This window comes from Biomphalaria glabrata, chromosome 1 (genome assembly GCF_947242115.1).
Source record: "Biomphalaria glabrata chromosome 1, xgBioGlab47.1, whole genome shotgun sequence".
In the NCBI taxonomy this organism is placed as follows: domain Eukaryota; kingdom Metazoa; phylum Mollusca; class Gastropoda; family Planorbidae; genus Biomphalaria; species Biomphalaria glabrata.
The window spans coordinates 79,086,556-79,106,479 of record NC_074711.1 but is presented as its reverse complement, the minus strand read 5'-3'; the positions used below and the strand labels follow the sequence as shown (position 1 = coordinate 79,106,479).

Sequence of the window (19,924 nt, the reverse complement as noted above, 5' to 3'; positions counted from 1 at the left end):
AACAGACACAAAATAGAGCAGTGCGATTCATACCAAACGAATATTCACATTAGACTAGAGTAACACCTTTAGTAAAATCACTAAATTTAGAAACCTTTCGGGATAGAAGATTTATATAAAACACTAAACCATAATCGTCAAAAACAAAACCTAATAAAATACTCAGAAAGACACAAAGATAAAGGCACATTCCTTGTTCCATATGCTAGGACAAATTTGTACAAATGCTCCTTCTTAGTTAGAGCATGAATGGGGTTTTGCCTAAGCCAACCAGGAAAACCAATGACTTGGCAGAATTTAAGTCATTGGTTAACATGCATTACTAGATGCATGACACGTAGGACGTAATCATCCTCTTTTTTGAAGTAACGTCTGTAGATAAGATAAAAGGAATGTAGCTGGCAGCAGATGGCCTCTGAAACAGACAGTTGAGAGCTCTCATGAAGGCCATGGAGTACACATTTGAGAACAAAGAAACACTCTTCCTGAGGACAGTAGCTTCGTCTGTATTAGATGTGTCATGTGAAACACTGCACTCATCTTTTAATCATTGCAATAGAAGATATTGCAATTATATATATAAAAATGAAACATTAGTACAAAATAATGCCAAATACCACAGGAAGTTAACACATTAAATGAGACTCTAGAAGATTACAAGGATTAGAGGGTCATTTGAAGTTTATCTTTGCTTGTGGTATGGTACACATTTTGAATCTTTGAATAGTCTGAGTTCAATCCTGTCTGCTATCCCTGTGGGTTGTTCTAAAAGGAACTCAGCAAACATATTTCAACAGATAGATATTAGTTTTTCTTGAGTGTAGGGAAGCATGTTTTCTGTGTCCCCTTAATTGGAAGTGAGTTTCAAACCTTTGGTCCAGTTAGAGAGAAATGTCTCAGGCCATTTATAGGGAGAAGGGATCTTCAAAGGATGACTGCCTGGTCATATGGTATGCACTCTAGATTGTTGTTCTGTGATCTCAAACCTGCCCGCTGCCATCACCCATCATCTTGCAGGACGCTTGTAGGAACATCCAAAACATTTTAATGGACACAAAGAGATCCGTTCAAATCCAATTATTTTATCATAGCTAGAAACTATATGATCTGAGAGCAAATACAAATTGTATTACTGTAAGTAGATTATTCTACTTAGTTAAGAATAAAAAAAAAGAAAAAAAAAACAACTTAACTTTTTTGTTCAAATCATAATTCTTCAATTTTTATATTTTATAGAATTTGTAAACCCAGTAGTAGTTTAAATGCAATTACAAAATCTTGTTTAAAAAAAAAGCAAAAATAAGGGTGCTATAATCTTAAAATGTATTCAAATTGTATGTTTGAATAAATACAAAAAATAGTGATGATGACTCACAGAAAAATGAAATAGTTGGCTTTATGTAAAATGAAAACAATAACAATAAAAAAACTTCTTAACTTACAAATAGAACAATTGCAATTAAAAAAAATATTTTTTTCTTTCTACAGATAATGGGATTTAATCTGAAAAGAAAAAAAATGCTTTCTACATTTCAATTATTCTCAGATGTTATTGCCAAGAATTAACTATAGCACTAAAATAAAATCCATTTTTTTAACCTTACCAAAGTTTTCATCAAATTTAAGATAGTTTATCCATTGTTCATAGATCACATAAAATTCCATATGTATATACATATCTCATTGCCCAACTTATTTTGTGAGCCATCATCAAAATTTGACAGACAATAACTTGTTAACAATCAAATTATATGCAACATTTATTTATTTTTATACATGTTTATAAGAAATAGATCTGCAGCTCTAAGTAAATTGATTGTATCATGATATTTTACTAGCTGACAAGCTTCTTCAAGCTCTGCCCATTTATAATCTTGATGTTCTTCTGACAATCTGACAGGAGTACTACTATCTTTTAATTCAGCTAGCCAGTACACCACTCGTTTGGGCTTGTTTTTAACAACATAGTTGAGAGAATGTTCAAAGTTTTTCAAAATATTAAGCTGTTCTTGTTTGTATCCAGATTCTTCTTCTGTTTCTCTAAGAGCTGTTTCCCATTCAGACTCACCAGGATCTACATGCCCTGAGAAAGAGAAAAGTATAAATTATTATTATAAAAGCAAAATGCTTATCATTGTAAAAATTGTGATGTCCAATCATTTTTATTCTGATACAATATTAAGTTTTGGCATGTGTCACCCATAAACAAAACAACAAACATTGAGTACTATGCATGATAGGCAGAGGTTACATGGAACCAGATACTGGGTCCGAATATTATGAAAAGATTTCTACTTAGATACATACATATATTAATTAATTATAATAATAATAATAATCTTTATTATCCGTAAGGAAATTTGTCTTACAATTTATGCATTACACCAAACAAAAAACATTATAACTATAAGAAACCAAAGTGTACATTCACACCAGACTCACTCATAATTTACATGAGACAAAGTTTATATAAGTTTTATAACACTATTTCAAAAAATTCTTAACCTAATAACACCAAAACTTGTAAAAAAAAACAACACACCAAAAAACAAGGTTACAAAGACAGTTTCTGTGGAAACACAAACTCAAAACCAGCCCCTGAAGTGGTCTGCTCAGGCAGGTTTCAATATTTACAGAAAGAATATCAAAAACTATGAAGAACTATCAACAGCTACAACCCTATATCCATCAATACAAAAAGAAGAGATGTTTTTATATGAAGAGTTTTGGGGATACTGTTGCATTCTTAGTTCGACTAACAACTTGATATCAAAGGTTGCAGAGATTTATTAATGTTATTATATATTGTTAATATTTATATGTATTCAACGAAATGATAGTTATAAAGATATAGTTAAATCCTAGGCGTCACTTACAAAGACCGCATCAAGAATGAAGAAATTAGAAGCAGAATTAATACAGCAATTGGACCCCGTGATGACCAGCTAACCAGTGTCGAAAATGTAAAATCAAAATCTATGGCGACATCACAAGGTACCCAGGGGCTCGCAAAGACCTTCCTTCAAAGAACATTACCAGGACGAGATGAAAAGGAAGACAGAGAAAGTGAGGGGAAGACAACATCAAAGAATGGACAGGCCTGTCAGTGAAGGAAATTCAATCAAAGGCAAAGGACAGAAAAATGGAGAAAGACTGTTGACAGATCTCCTTTGGTACCCCAATGGTCCAATAGACTATTGGATAGGTGAAGGTCAAGTTAAATGTGAACCTGACATAACTGATGTTATTGAATTAATGTAGTTGATCTAATTGTTTTGTAAAGGGCCAATCTCTTATTCAAAGTCTCAAAAAAAAAACAAAAAAACAATCCCCTTAAGTTAAGTGTACCAGATTTACTATGTGGTTGTGCAGTACACTTTCATAATGAGAAACACTACTTATTAATTCTTGTTTTAAATTATATTCTACTTAAATACATACTAAATACATATCTTATCTTATATAATACAGACGTTATTTCAAAAAAGAAGATGATTACGTCCTACGCGTCATGCATATTAACCAATGACTTAAATTCTGCCAAGTCACTGGTTTTCCTGGCTAGCTCAGGCAAACCATTCCATGCTCTAATAGCACTAGGGAAGAATTTGTACAAATTTGTCCTAGCATATGGGACGAGGAATGTGCCTTTATCTTTGTGTCTTTCAGAGTATTTTATTAAATTTTGTTTTTGTATTTGAAGATTTGGTTCAGTGTTTTATGTATAATTGCTACTTTACTTTTAAGTCTTCTGTCCTGAAGGCTTTCTAAATTTAGTGATTTTACTAAAGGTGTTACTCTAGTCAAATGTGAATATTTGTTTGTTATGAATCTCACTGCTCTATTTTGTGTCTGTTCCAGTTTCTTAATGTTTTCTTGAGTTGAGGGGTCCCAAACGGAGGATGCATATTCTATTATTGGCCTAACCAAGGTTAAATAACATTTTAGTTTTATGTTTTTATTTGATTAATAGAAATTTCTTTTAATAAACCCTAATGCTTTGTTTGATTTTTTTATAGTTTCATCAATATGTGGATTCCATGACAGTTTTTCATTTATTATAACACCTAGGTATTTTGCGTTTTTAGTCTGTGTTACTGGTTTGCCATGAATAAGATAAGTGGAATTCATTTGTTTTAGTTTTTTTTGTTACTCTTAACAACTGACATTTTTCTGGGTGGAAAGACATGCTCCAATTTGATTTCCATTTCTGTAATTCATCTAATTCTCTTTGTAAAATATCTGTGTTTTGTGTTGTTTTTATTGTTCTATATATTATGCAATCGTCTGCAAATAATCTGACTTTTGTTTCTGAAGTAATGCAATTTAGTAAATTATTTATGCAAATTAAAAATAGTAGTGGACCTAAGACTGTTCCTTGAGGTACACCTGAGTTTACTGTTATCAGTGTTGATTTAGAGCCATTTATTGTTACAGTTTGTTCTCTCCCTATCAGAAAATCTTTAATCCACTGATGCAATGGACCATTAATGCCGAAATATTTTAATTTTTTAAGCAAACTATGGTGGTGAACTTTGTCAAAAGCCTTGGAAAAATCTAGTACGATAGCATCTATTTGTTCACTATTATCTAAACCTTTTGAAAAATCATCAATTAGTCCTATTAGTTGTGTTTCACATGATCTATATTTCCTAAAGCCATGTTGGTATGGGGTGAGGACATTATGTTTGTCTAAGTGGTTTATGATGTTGCTACATATTATGTGTTCAAGGATTTTACATGTGATGCTGGTAAGTGATACTGGTCTGTAGTTTCCTGGGTCAGATTTTTCTCCTTTTAAATAGGGGGGTGACATTAGCTTCTTTCCAGTCCTTTGGTACTCTGCCCTGGTTAAGTGATGCCTGAAAGAGTATTTTGAACACTGCTAGCTCATTGCTTAGTTCTTTGATTAATCTAGCTGGAATACCATCAGGTCCAGACGCTTTATTTGGTTTGGTGTTGGCTAATAGTTTTTGGACTCCATTTTCTTGTACTACTATATCTTGTTCTATGTTTTCTACTTGGTTCAAATTAAGTAATATGTCTTTGTCTCCTGGGGCTGAGAATGCTGATGCAAAGTATTTGTTTAGGATGTTTGCTTTAGTTTCATTATCATTATGTTTATCTCTTAATGGCGATATGCCTGTTGTTTTCATTTTCTTAGACTTTGTATGACCAGAGGTTTTTGTTGTTATCTTTAGTTAGTAAACTTTAGATATTACATTGTTTATGTATTCACTCTGCAGCTGTCTGCTTACTTTTTGGGTTAGGTGTTTAATTTTTATATACTTTTTGTAACTCTTTCTGCTTTAGTTTCTTTAAATTTTCTTTATCGGTTTTCCTTCTGTTTACAAACAAAGCTTCTTTAACTTTAAGTTTAACTTTAGTCTATACAGACATACTACTCTATTATTATTTATACTTATTGTAACTTAATGACTTATACTCTATTATTAAACCAGCATTTATTTATAACTTGATATGACTATGCCAAACGGGTTACAAGAGACATTCACACCTTTAGGGGGTGTCCAGTGATGCTCGCCGTACGACGTCTGTAACAACAAATATTCAAACTTATTGTGCAGTCTCCTATAAATCAGAAGGCCAGCAGCAACTAAATAATTTGTTATTGTTGTGGACGACATTCTATGTTGTGGAAAATGAATTTGGTGTATTTATACTTTTCAACGTTCAAGAGCTATAGACTAAGACTCATTCTAAACTTTTCCCCTAGTGAGTCTAGATTAGTAATGGTTACTTATAGACCTAGACTATATAAATATTTGTTTGTAATAAATAAGTATATTCAAATAGATGTAGATCTATATTCGCATAATAGATTTATTAAATAAAATATAATATTTTACATTTTATGCCATACAGTCCTATATCTACATGCAGTTCATAAATATTGTTATATATGACGATTTTAAAAGTGCTACATTTAACATATTTTACATAGATTGGTGATGACAGTGGATTCCATGGCAGCGGGAATTTCAAAATGGCGGCCGATAGTAAACAAAATGGAGTACTGTTGCACTTGTTTTTGTAGACCACTTTTTATTTTCATTATTAAAAACGATAAATTTAAATGTCAAAAGATATCTTGCACAAACTCGTTTTTAAAACATATTTTATGTAAAATGAATGCATAAAGCACTTATTTACTCTTGTATTAGTGGATTTACGCTGGCCAACCGTTGAATTGAACAATCACACAATGTGCAAGTTTTAACATGTTTCATAATACATTGGATTGGAAGGGAAGAGTGCTCGATCAATGAACTGAATAATGATCTTGAATAAGTGCCAAATTCCTTATTTGTGTACAAAGTTATAAATGTAGGTTTGTGTGAAAATTAATTGAATTGAATATGCTTATTAAATTGTAGCCTAATATAATAACCTACAATATTCAACAATTGTTACAATATCAATGAAATTATCATCTTTCAAATTTACTAATTAGATACTAATCTAATGCAATTCACATTTCAGTTTGATAATTTATTATATACTTTATATGTAAATGTTATGATAAATGCAGTTGGTAATAAAATCAAACTTTAATTCAAAACTATAAATATAATTTATTTATAAATAGAAACTACATAATGTATTAAATTAACTTTAATACTAAAAAAGAAAATTCTAAAATAAATATTACATATTTCAAAAAAAGATATTATGTGGCAGGTGTTTACATTTGTAAGTCTCTAAAATTTTTGCATCTACAAAGTAACCTTATATTAGTCACAAACAAATGGCAGTTATTTAGTTGGGCTTAAACTGATGTGAGCAAATGAATTAACATATATTTTAATTATTAATTATTCTATATATGTTAGAAAATATTTTAATGTAATTAAATCATTTTTAATACATGGGTACAACAACAAAGGCTAATCGAAACATGCACCTATAGACTAGGTAATAATAATTAATACACTATAAATCTGTTGAATCTTTATAATATTATAAATGTAATAAAATGATACATCATTCTCAAAGTTTAAAAATTCATTTATTTGAGTTATTAATATTTAAATACAGTTTGACTCTTGATAGTCTAGCACTTCATAATCTGACACACTCAGTAATCAAATGGGCTGCCAACATAAACTCATGTAATTATTGTAGTACATATATTTTGAGAATGTAGATAGGCTTAAATTGTAATTTATTTCAGAATATGAAAGTTCTGGGTTTGAATCCTGTTGAAGATTGGGATTTTTAATTTTGGGATCTTTAGGTACCTCCGAGTCCTCACTACTCTAGTGGGTACCTGACAGTAGTTGGGTTGAGTAAAAGCGTTTGATCATTGTGCTGGCCGCATGACACCTTTGTCAACCATGGGAACAGTTTACATTATCTGCCTTATAGATCTCAAGGTCTGAAAGGGAACTTTTACTTTTACTTACTTTTTATTTTGTTGCAATAAAACACATGAATATGCATTAACTTAGACTGTAAAATTTGAAAAAAAAAATTTTTTTTACTTGTAAATTATTATTTTTTTATTTATTTCATAGACTTTAAGAAGAATGACAACACTGTATGAATGTCTGAGAGAAGCAAGATTGGACCATTTTTACCCAGCATTTAGAGCAAATGGGATCACCCGTTCAGAAACCCTTATCACTTTGGGAATGGCAGAGTTTTGTGCCTTGGGCATAACAACTGCAGAAGACAAGAGGAGACTTGTGGAACTTATAAATATAGTAAAATCTGTTCACAGGACTAGTCACGCAAGCAGCCCAACTGTCCAGAGACAAACAAATAGGTTTCGTCCTTCTATAAATGCAAGTCCTAGCTCTGCTTTAATTGACGGCAGTCAAACTCCTGTCAGAGGAAGTAATCAGACAAAGTCAAGAAATATTTCTAACAACAGAAGCTCAAACTACCTGGGTATTTTAAATACACCAGTGCGTTTAGAGCCATCCAGAAATGTTGTTGTTCAGGATAGAATTCCAAATTTCTCAGTTTCGTCATATATGGATATGCTGCAGTATATGAGTGACCAATCAGAAAGTAGTGGAGAAGAGTCAGATGTTGCAAAACCTTTTGTTCCAGTGGCCAATAGAAAAACATCATCACCCTCCTTGGGAAGAAGCTCTGTGTCAAAATGGCCTAATGTGGAAAGAGTAAAACATTCCAAATCCAAAGGATATAATTATGGTGTGCATAAAATTAATACGCCAACAAAAAGTAAGGCAAAATCTGGAGCTCAGCGTCACACTGCTGATGAAAAGATAAAAGTTTGTGTTCGTAAAAGGCCTTTAACCAAAAGAGAGTTAAAAGCCAGAGAAGAGGATATAGTTAATGTTGAAAGTACAAATACTTTGGCAGTAAATGAGCCAAAATTGGCAGTTGATTTAAAGGCCTATACTTTACAGGTAAACCCATATATTTTTTAATCTTTAGGCCTTTTTAAATTATATTTATAAATTAAAAATTAGATCAAACTTTCTGGTTATATTCTTTTAACTAAATTATTTTAAATTATCTTCAACACAAAGATTATTGTGTTTGACTTTTTTCTGCTAACATAAACCTGAAAATAAATACATAAATCTAATGTCACGCTAAAAATATGACTAGGGTAGAAAATATACACATATAATCCTCCTTTTCTAAACTATTTGCTAGCCATTATTATCCTTGCATTGCATTTTCAAACCTAACTTTTTAAAATATTGTTGAGCTTCGAAATGCTAAGAATGTCTTGTCTGCAATCATGTAGGCCTACGCTACTTTAATTAATATATAGTTATTGTTAGCAAATGTTATTGCAAGTTTTATTCTGGAATGAATGATTTTCTTTCCAGCTGGTAATGATAAAAACATTGAAGAGAACACCCAGAAGCCTTTAATGCTGTATTCATTCACAAACTATCTTATAAATGACGAAGAAATTCTCATTCCCTACTACATATGCTTGGTCAAGTGGTGGAGTGCTTACATGAGAAGCTTATTTAACTGAATTATCCAATAATTAATCTAGCTCATGAGTTGAAGACTTAAGACAGTTGGCTATGTAAAATTATATAATGCAGTTATCTATCCCAGTCGTGCTACAGCCTGTGGAGAGCTCTGGCCTGCTTCGGCCCACTTTCCATTCAGATCTCCCTTGAGCTTTTCATCTCCATGCCTGAACTCTTAAGTTATTTTAGATCTGTCTCTACATCATCAATACATCATATTCATGGTCTGCCTTTGGGTTGCCTGCCTTTTGATTTTTGCTCAATGCCATTATATCTCATAAAATACAGTCAACTATGTTTTACTAGCCACACTGACCACTTAAGAGGGCTTGATGACTGATTGGTAAAGCACAGAATCTAGAAGTCTAAAGTTTGAACCTCCTGAGTCCACCCATCTCCCATGGTTACCCCACATTAATTGAGGAAAGTAAAGGCAGTTGGTCATTGTGCAGGCCACATGACTACTTCTTTAGCCATCAGCCATAGAAAGACCTTTACATCATTTGCACTATAGAGTCTAAGATCTAAAAGGGATACTTTATTATTTTTTTTACTCTGACCACTTAAAAAAAATGCTGGTACATGTAGCCCAAATGTAATTGGAATAACTAGTAAAGACTACTTAACATTCCCAATAGGTCTTCTGGGAAAATTCTACTATGTAGTAAAGGGCCAAAACTTTTATTGCAAGTTTAAAAATAATTTGTTTATGCAGGTATATCAAAATATTTAAATTCTATTAGCTCTTTTTCTCCTGAATAGTTTTAAAATTTTTTGAGCTCCTTGATAACAATACTTATGGTTGCATATTCTCTAGCATGAGTTTATGTTTGATGAAGTATTTGATGAAACCTGCACAAATGAAGATGTCTACATCAGAGCTGCTAGACCACTCATAAATTGTGTTTTCAATGGGTAATGTAGTGTTGTCAATTTGCTATTTATGTAGTTCATTATTTTTTGTTTGCAAAAAAGATTTTTTGTTTTTTAAAAATAATTTATGTTTATTCACATCTGTACATTGCAGTCTAAGTAAAAATAATTTATAGATGGTCCACTGTGTCAGATTACTACAGGCCAAGCTGAAGCGTAGCTCTGAAATATAACAAAATCAGTTGTTAAATTCATGAAGTAATGGCACAATAAAAAAAACTTTCACGCAATCCTATAAAATAATTGTAAACACTGTGTGTGAATCTCACACTCATACACACATAATACATGGTTAATTCCCTTTTGTAGAAATGAAATTGCTAGTGAAAATGGCTTTACTATTGCATACATGTGGAACTAACAAAAGGGAACATCCATGGTGCATGTTTCTGTGAACCAAGTTTCAGTATCAACAAATAGTTCACATAGAAATAGCCAGTAGTTATCATGTGTTCTTAACAAAAAATATACTCTAGACGATATCCATTAATTATCAGATGTTCCTTTGTAACAAGTAAACAATTTTCAACAATTATCCCACATTGAGCGTGGTCGATAGGCAAAGTGCACTTGAACTTGCTTGTCTTGGCTACCTAGAAGGGGGCTCGAGGTTCGACACCCGACTCGGGCAGAGTTGTGTTTACTGAGCGCCTAAAGGCAGCATGGAAAACCAACTCCTAGATACCCCCTCCCCGCCCCCACTGGTCCACAAATGAGATTGGACCAAAAGCGCTCTGAGCATGCTATAAGCATGAAAGTAGCGCTATATAAAAAAAAGCTATAAAAAAAAAGCTATAATTACCAATATTAGGGTGTTACTTCAGAGCAAGGATTTTTTCAACATTTATATATATATATTTTTGTCAATTCTGAAACATTTCATATTATGAGTGAAGTACTCAGTAAATAATACTTACAAAAAGTACTTGCAAAATATTGTAACAGTTCCAACTATATTCTATGTCAAGTTATGAGTGTATCACAAATATCCTTCTAGAGATATAAAGGCACAAAAATGCCGTTAACAGCGTTACGGGACAATTTTATTTGTTATAAAATATATGTGGAATGTTTTGCAATCTGTCTTATTTATTGTTATTCTCTCTCCTCAGAGGCACAGCCACGTGTTTTGCTTATGGCCAAACTGGTGCAGGGAAAACCCACACAATGCTTGGAAATGTAAATACCCCAGGACTTTACTTGCTAGCTGGGCAAGATATTTTTAACATCATCCAGTCAGAAAAATATGGCAAAGATCTTCATGTATGGGTCAGCTTTTTTGAGATTTATTGTGGTCAGCTGTTTGATTTGTTAAATAAAAGAAATAGGTAATACATTTATAAATATTTATATATTTTCCATGAACATCATATAGGCTAATGAATAAAAAGTATTTAATAATAATATAATCAAATAACCTTAGAATCTATTGCCTAACTAAAATATCTACAACAATTTTTTTTGGGGCCTCTCTGTGTAAGGTGCCCCCTGAGGTAGGTGGCCTGGCATTGTGCCCCACTTGCCACCATGTCACTATGCCTCTGATCTAAAACATAATAAAAATTTAGAAACATTTTAGTATTAATTTAAGTAATAATAAATGCAGTGGCTATATTATTTGCTATAAGAGTTATAATTTAAAAAATGAAAAATAGTTTCTAATAGTTTGTTCCTCTTCCTACTGAAACTCTCAGACCAGTACAAGTATAACCATTTTTTTTAAAATTAAATACACAAGGTTGCATGCAAGAGAAGATGGCAGTCACCAAGTTTGTATTGCAGGACTAACTGAAACAGAGGCAACATCAGTTACTTCCCTTGTACAGGTAATTCTTGAACTTTACTTTAGTGTTAGCCTTATGAATGGAACCCTTTAAGAAAAAAAGCTGCAATATTTTAAATAAATTGCATCTTTTCAAAACTCTTGTCTAAAATAATGTTTAATTAAAAATATTGATTAGCATTAAAGTCCAGCTTCATTAACCTCAACTTTTAACAATAAATGTGTCAATCAATGACCTTTTTACTCATATATTGATTTGAAAATACATTTTATTGTGATAAAGTTTCTTTTTTTTTAATATTAGATTTTAGAATATGGAAATTCTGTGAGAAGTAAAGGAGCTACAGGTGTCAATCCAGATTCTTCCAGATCTCATGCTATTTTACAACTGGATATAAGAAATGGGGAAGATATCAAAATAGGAAAGTATGTACATTTCTGTAGACTCTTTATGGAACTTGAAATTTGAATGGATATCACACATAGACAATAATGAATGTACCTTCCATGCAGAATATCATTTATTGACCTTGCTGGGAGTGAAAGAGCTTCTGATGTTACAGATACTGATAAACAGACTCGAATGGAGGGGGCCGAAATAAATCAAAGCTTGCTAGCAGTAAGTTTAATTAAAATGTTTTATATAAAAAAAAATGCTTAGGAAAGAATTTACAGGTAAATATTTTCAAAGCAGTTGATACAGTTATGAAACCTATGTTATGTATTCTCAATTCACAGCTGAAAGAGTGTATAAGATCTATCGACCAAGAAAGTAGGCACACTCCATTTAGACAGAGTAAATTGACTCATATATTAAAAGATTCTTTTGTAGGTAACTCTCGAACATGTATGATTGCCAACATATCACCTACACAGTCATCATGTGAAAATACTATCAATACACTTCGTTATGCAGACAGGTAAATAATATTTTTGTTTGATAAATATTTGATGAATTGTAAATGTATACATTAAAATCACATGAAAATAACACGTACATTTGCTAAAAAAAAGCAACTTACTTATCATTTTATTTTTTATTTTTAAGAGTGAAAGAGTTAAAAAGAGAAGGTGTTCGTTCCAGTTCAGTTGGACAAGCTATGAACTTATTAATGAACATTCCTCCCACTGCTCCTTCAGTATTTCATCCATCAAACATTCTTTCAACCTCAACACCACAAAGGCAGACAACACATTCCAGACGAGACAGAATGACTGACATTGTAATTGACCCATCTGAAACACCAATAAGAGGACACAATATGCCCAGGTGGACACCTGTCAAAGATGGATCTAAAAATAGAAATGTTACTTCACCAAGTCCCAACACAATGAGTCGCCATGAAAAAAGCACATCATCGGCACCAGTTGTTCCTCCGGGATCATCAGCCAGGTTTTCTACTCATGCCACAGCTGCATCCCAGGGTGCTTCGGCACCTCCACCAGATGCTTCTCCAAGTGAATCAGATGTTACTGACACAGATTCATGCAATGTCACCCATCCCATAAACAATAAATACTCTAGCTCTAATAGACCTGTGGCAAAATCATCTGACACAGAATTTGAATTCCCTACTTCAGATTTTAATGACCTCAATGACTTAAATCGAACTGGTGAAAATCAGGCAATATTGTCCCAGCCCCCACCTGCCACAGAAGACCAAGCAGTATCTGCTGCATCAGCGTCTATGGAAACAGTAATCTCTGGCATTATAAGGGCACCAGCAGTAAAGCCAGTGGTTTATAAGTCAATGGACCCAGGTGCAGAAATTGTTGCAGAGAACTCTACTAACTCACCAGGTTACTTTCCTTTAGCTTCAAATGTCTCACAAAATTTTATTCCTTCTTTAACAAAAGCAATTAAGCTGATAGAGCTTGAAGAAGCTGAGAGAGACTACAAAAAATCTTTTATTCAAGAACTAATGAGAAGTAGTGATGATAGCATTGATGATGAAGTCCTTCTTGCTGAAGATACTAACTCTGAAATACCTGAGTTACAAAATCAAAATGTTGCATCCATTACTCCAACAGTTGGCATACGAAATAACAATGTTATGATTCCGTTACCAGCAGAAAGCAGTGATCTAACTAAATTTACACAGAGAATCCCTTTTAAAGCATTTGAGATGAAACCTACAGGCTTAAATGATTTAACTAGCAAGCCCATTTCTCTTATACCTCAGCAGCAAGACATACCTTTACCTAGCACACCCTTATCTCTTACTAATCACAATAGGCCAGGATCTGCTCAGAGCAAATCTCCAGCACCAAATACTGGCTCCACAGCAATAGATGCTACAAACATTTTTACTCAGCAAGAGCAAATACCAGTACGGCAGCTACCAAGGCCTAAAACGAAAACCCCTAATTCTGAACCAAACATCATTCCTCCTTATCCAGTTCAACAAATCTCTAAGTCTCCTCAGATGACTACAGTTGACTATGATATGGATCAAAGTCCTAGACTGCAGCATCACAGTGATCCATCAGAGTTTCGATTCAGATCAACCATATCACAATCTCCCACAGGGGAACACAGTGATGACTCCACAGACAGCATTCGGCAATCTTTTTCAGATCAAGGTCAAGGTGGTTACAGGCATTTCAAGGACAGAGAAGTTGTTAATATGCGCAAAGAGAAAAGTGACCCGATGTTGGCATTGGATATGCAACGCAAGAAACAAACATTGCCAGATCCTCAGAATTTTTCAAAGTAAGTTGATTGCTTGTACCTTATGTTCTATCTTGCTGTTGCATTATGGTATTCTGTTTAATATAGATCTTTTGTTACAGTGATTAGTTGTAGTGGATTCTTCGTCTACACATGAACAAAACAAAATTCTGTTATAAATAAAGCACAAAATATGATACTTCTGAACACTAATAAATTCAAAGTTTCGATGATATCAGTGGAATACAATTTTTAATTAAAATATGATATTCTATTCTTTAAACTAAACTGACAAACTGTAGGCTTATAAAAGAGTCATGACTCTATCATTGCTCCCTTTATATAATTTTTTTTGGCCCACAAATTTCTTGATCTTTCCATAGAAGCTTTGTAATGTCACAAGAATTTTCTAAGCTGCTTCGAATCATACTCATCATCCTTCTAGTTGAAGTTTTCACTGTAAACAAAGTTCAGGCTAGGCCACTTCTGCTACTTCGACTTGTGGCACACATTTTATTTTTTATGTTTTTTACTTTAAATCAAAACTATATTTTAGCAATTTAGCAGCTCAGTATGGGTCTATGTCCTTTTTAGTTAACTTTTTTTATGTACGACAATTGCTAATAACAAAAATGGTTAAAATTTGCATTACAGAATTTTAACAAGGAGTAATACTCCAAAATCTGTAAGGACTAATAAAGAGGCTAGTCTGAAGGTGTCACATAATGATATAGTTTCAATCAAACCTTCCCTTGTTGAAAAACAAGAGAGCAATGAAAATAATAAGGGGGGCCAGTCATCACACATCAGCCCTAGATCTGAGCAAACAATTGACTTGGAAAAAGACAATCTGAAAAAACAAGTTGAAGATACCAGACCAAAAGGAAAGCAACTGCCACAAGTTCCATTTCTGAGACAAGATGTTCCATCTAAATCAAAGTAAGAATGTTTTTCAAATATTTCTGTCATTTAGTTAAATATGAAGATTTGTTACATATTCAAATTGATAACATATAGAATAATGAATGAACTAAAAAGAAAATAATATAAATATGAAATTATAAAGATTTAATTGCTCTTCTTTGCTGACAATGGGTTAGTAATAGCAAAAAAATATAGAAGAATTTTATGAAATTTTAATGGATTTAATGAAATATTTTGGCTATTCATCTTTCATGGTTGACTTAGATTTTCTCTCGATATCAGTAAAATAGGGGCAGTAAATCCCCTTGAAAAACTTGCAAAGTAGTGAATCCATGAAAGATGAATTGTGAAGTAGTAAGGGTTTGTTGTATTCTATTTTAAAATAATAGAACTATCAAGTAGCTTGTTTAGAATTAGTACCTTTTTTTTTTATCATAAATATGAGAGGATATATGTTTGTTCTGTATACTGTTGTATGTTATATTATACGCTTAAATGTCCTTGTAAATAGCTTTAAATATTTATTTACGCAAATGTTAACTTTTGACTGTAGCATGGAGATTTTGTTCTCAATATCAATACTTTAAAACAGCTCAGTGATTGTGACAGAAAAGCTTATGGCTGGTGCAGTTTTCTCCCCTATTCACCCTCAACCAGTGACCAACATGGAAAAAAAGTTGCATGCGGATTCTATAACAACACCATCTGCTACTGTGCAAGGAAGTCCTGCACCATCAACTGAAAACACAGCTGCTAACAGTGGGGGTGAACATAGTCAAGCTCTTCAGGATGAAAGGTTTGAAAATTAGCTTTCTTCAATATTTGACTTGTAAATTTCAGAATCGATGATTATCAAGTTCTAGTATGGTAGGGGATGGTGGCAGGTAGGTTTTGAACCCATTACCATCAAAATGATAGTTCAAAGTAAAGGCGTTTGGTCATTGTGCTTGGCTGAAGAAACAGAAACAGATGAGCTAAAATCATATTAGAGTGAAATTTTTCAGAGCGCACAACTTAAAAACCCTGGGAAGATACTGAGCTTTGTCCTGGAGGTGGGGTTGTCTGCGAAGGTTTGGTTTGTGAAATTGTGAACACATAACAGATTTTTATTAAATTAATACATTTTTACTATTTAACTGTGAATAGACCTTGCTTTTAATGACCTAACTGTATAAAATTTAGCTCTTGTGGTACGAAGGGAGAGTAATCCTTGAAGGATTACGGGCACGACATGGCCTAAATTGTGCTGATGTGCCAAAAACTCAAACTCATTATCTGTCCTATAGACCTGAAAGGGGAACTTTACTTTACTATTCATGGGTGGGTGGATAAAGATTTTGAAAATGGCTCTAACTAGTTTTCTAGAAATTTAACAGTTTATGTATATCTTAGGGAAAACAATTACTAGCTGATTGGCCACAAAGTGAAAACTCTGTTTTGACCATTATATTTTTTTTAAACATAAGCATTTTAAAATTAAATTTGGCTGTTTGGAACATGCATTCAGCTGGTATTCCTGCACTTAAAGTAAAGAATTGAATAAATAAATAGGTGTTCTTGAACATTTTGCCCACCGTCTTATGTTGAAATTAGCTGAACTTGATTGTGCAAGCTCGCTAGAAAGACTCATTGCAACACAAAGAATAAATAGAATGAGAACTAGTTTCATTAAGGAGGAATTGATTGAAAACATTTTTTTTTTCTATGTTACTTGTTTCTATTCATAATTGCCATGATTTTTATAATGTACATTATCTTCTCATTTATATATTTGTATATTGCCATGATATTTATAATGTACATTATTTTCTCATTTATATATTTGTATATTGCCAAGATATTTATAATGTATATTATCTTCTCATTTATATATTTCTATATTGCCATGATTTTTATAATGTACATTATCTTCTCATTTATATATTTCTATATTGCCAAGATATTTATAATGTACATTATCTTTTCATTTATATATTTCTATATTGCCATGATATTTATAATGTACATTATCTTCTCATTTATATATTTCTATATTGCCATGATATTTATAATGTACATTATCTTCTCATTTATATATTTGTATATTGCCATGATATTTATAATGTACATTATTTTCTCATTTATATATTTGTATATTGTCATGATATCTATAATGTACATTATTTTCTCATTTATATATTTGGATATTTTCATAATATTTGTAATGTAAAAATATTTTCTCATTTATATATTTGGATATTTTATAAAGAGATTCACAAATTATACAATCCTATTTAGAAAAGTTATTTTTTTTCCATATTTATCTTGTAGAATACGATTAATAACATCGCATGAAGACCAACTTGCTACAGTCACACAGCTATGTAAAAATGAGATGCGTCTGCTACTAAATGCAAAGAAAATATCAGGCAAAAGAGTAAGTCACTTTTTCAGCATCCAGTCAAACTTACATTCAATTAATTAATTGGTTAATTTTTTTGATTGATTCATATTTTGTTATGTCAAACACATAATTGTGTAAAGTTAAACTTGATCTGAGAATGGGTGTGGGAGAAATAACTTATACCAGACTGACAGAGTGAGTTGATATAAGCTTTGCAAAAACATGTTGATTATACAAACTTCTGTTAGTGGGTTTCACTTTTTAAAAAATATTTTTTTTTTTAGTATCAGCAATCTAATAGACTTATTCCTTGTGTCCCAAACAAAGTTTGATCTCTTTTTAGTACTCTAAAATAATATGAAAAACATCATGAGGATTTTAAGAATTTATGAAGGTGATAACATGGAGGGACCTGAATGTGATTATACCACAGAGCATGCTCAGAAGTCCATATATAATTTTCTTGCCTTGGATAACTTCTTTTTTGGAGAGCTCTGTGGATGGTAGAGAATGGATCATTGACTGACCCATGTCCCTTGGATATCATGGCTAGACTTAGATCTTCTTTTGACTTCAACATAAAAGCAACGAAAATGACAGAAAAGTTCCTTGGTATTTGATATTTTGGCTTTTTGTCAAATCTGCACAATTTAGGCCATGTCATCCCCATATCCCCTCAAGGGTTACTTCCCCTTTATAGCTCAAGAGCTAAATGTTATACAGCTAAGTTATTAAAAATAAGGTCCATTCATAGCTCAAATAGTAAAAATGTATATAATTTAATGAAAATCAATTGTAAATATGTATATATTTACAATTACTTTGCCAATCTCAAATCCTACAACTTACTTGCTGAGGGTAACAAGTTTGAAACTTTATAAAGACTGTTCATTCAAAATTACATAATTAATACTGTTACCTATATCCTCAGGGTTTTGATGAATATGTTCGACGTGTGGATGACATCTTGCAGCAGAAGATGAACGTGATTGCATCACTCCATGAAGAGATCTCCCTGTATATCACAAACAACACACAAAGTCACTCTGTTCTGTCCTCTGTGGCTGTTTCTACTTCTTCTATCAACAGTGCTTCATCCAGTCATGACAGTCATTTACAATTTGTCAGCACAAACAGATAAAAAACCACTTCACATTTCATTCAGCTTTAATCACTTTTAGTAAACGATTGCTGCTTTGCATTGCATAGAACTATTGTTTCAAAAAATAAAAAAAATTAAATTATTTTCATTATTTCATCCATGATAAATCATACACAAATCTCCCCCCTTCCCTAAAAACAAACAAACTGCACGGTCTGTGACAGATATATCACCATGATGTAAATATTGATCTGCTTTAGTTTGTCATTGGAGAATCTCTGTACAGAAACCAATAATGTTTTTACTGGCCCCTCCCCCCTTTAACTTTGTATTTGTACGACAATTCTTTATCACATTCTGATGATTCATTGAAATACTAAAGGTTGTGCTTAATGGGACAGATTGTATTTTACAAAATCATGTTTTGATCAGTTGGAATCCAAATTATAAGATAAAGCATGTTTTTAATGAGTCTTTTAAAAACTTTGAAGGGATTAAAGTGGTTGTTAAAATGTGTCTCCAGGCTAGTTTTTATTGCCATTAATCTGTATCCCAAGATCTGTACAAGCAGTTGAGGTTAAAACATTTTTAATGCTCCCCATTAGAAAGTTGAATATATGCTTTATACTATCTGTGACTGTTTTACTGCTGTGGGCTTTTTTTTAAATACTGTCCGTAGCTTTGCTTTAAAGAAATGTGCATTCACTGTATATATAAACTATGAATACTGTCTGTAGCTTTGCTTTAAAGAAATGTGCATTCACTGTATATATAAACTATGAATACTGTCTGTGGGCTTTGTTTTAATACTGTCTGTAGCTTTGCTTTAAAGAAATGTGCATTCACTGTATATATAAACTATGAACATTGGTCACAGTAATTTGAACTTTTCAACATGTTGGTAATTCACACAGAAACTTGTGAGTAAAATAAATTATTTAAATTACTTGAAATTATGTTGTTGACTTGATAACAAAAGAAGCTTTAAGTTCATTGTTTATATCACACGACCTAAATTTTGTCCAGTTTCATATCAGTGATAACAGTTCTACATGACCCAATATCTGAGCCATAAGTTGGACTGGTTATCAGAGGCTGTTTAAGACAGATGTCATTACAAGCATTTTTGATTAGTGGA

General features: G+C 32.3%; 2 protein-coding genes across 5 annotated transcripts; one reads left to right on the top strand and one right to left on the bottom strand.

Moving 5' to 3' along the window:
- Positions 1-1,747: 1,747 nt before the first annotated feature.
- On the bottom strand, positions 1,748-5,696 carry LOC106068560 (bis(5'-nucleosyl)-tetraphosphatase [asymmetrical]-like). Its single transcript, XM_013227972.2, has 2 exons — positions 5,519-5,696; positions 1,748-2,083 (listed from the first exon to the last, which is right to left on the bottom strand). The coding sequence occupies exons 1-2, from the start codon at positions 5,646-5,648 to the stop codon at positions 1,761-1,763; spliced, it is 453 nt and encodes a 150-aa protein (XP_013083426.2). The 5' UTR covers positions 5,649-5,696; the 3' UTR covers positions 1,748-1,760.
- A 139-nt stretch (positions 5,697-5,835) lies between these two features.
- LOC106068561 (uncharacterized) lies at positions 5,836-19,739 on the top strand. Of its 4 annotated transcripts, none has more exons than XM_013227973.2 (13): positions 5,836-6,348; positions 7,539-8,402; positions 9,808-9,905; positions 11,036-11,251; positions 11,662-11,749; positions 12,011-12,132; positions 12,220-12,325; positions 12,445-12,626; positions 12,755-14,419; positions 15,032-15,316; positions 15,894-16,097; positions 17,612-17,717; positions 18,616-19,739. In XM_013227973.2, exons 2-13 carry the CDS (start codon positions 7,551-7,553, stop codon positions 18,823-18,825), a joined length of 4,134 nt encoding a protein of 1,377 aa, XP_013083427.2. In that variant the 5' UTR covers positions 5,836-6,348; positions 7,539-7,550; the 3' UTR covers positions 18,826-19,739. The 4 variants fall into 4 exon arrangements, with proteins under 4 accessions (XP_013083427.2, XP_055873173.1, XP_055873189.1 ...); XM_056017198.1 differs by lacking the exon at positions 5,836-6,348 and adding an exon at positions 6,641-6,714; XM_056017214.1 differs by lacking the exon at positions 5,836-6,348 and adding an exon at positions 6,777-6,800.
- The last annotated feature ends 185 nt before the right edge of the window (positions 19,740-19,924 follow it).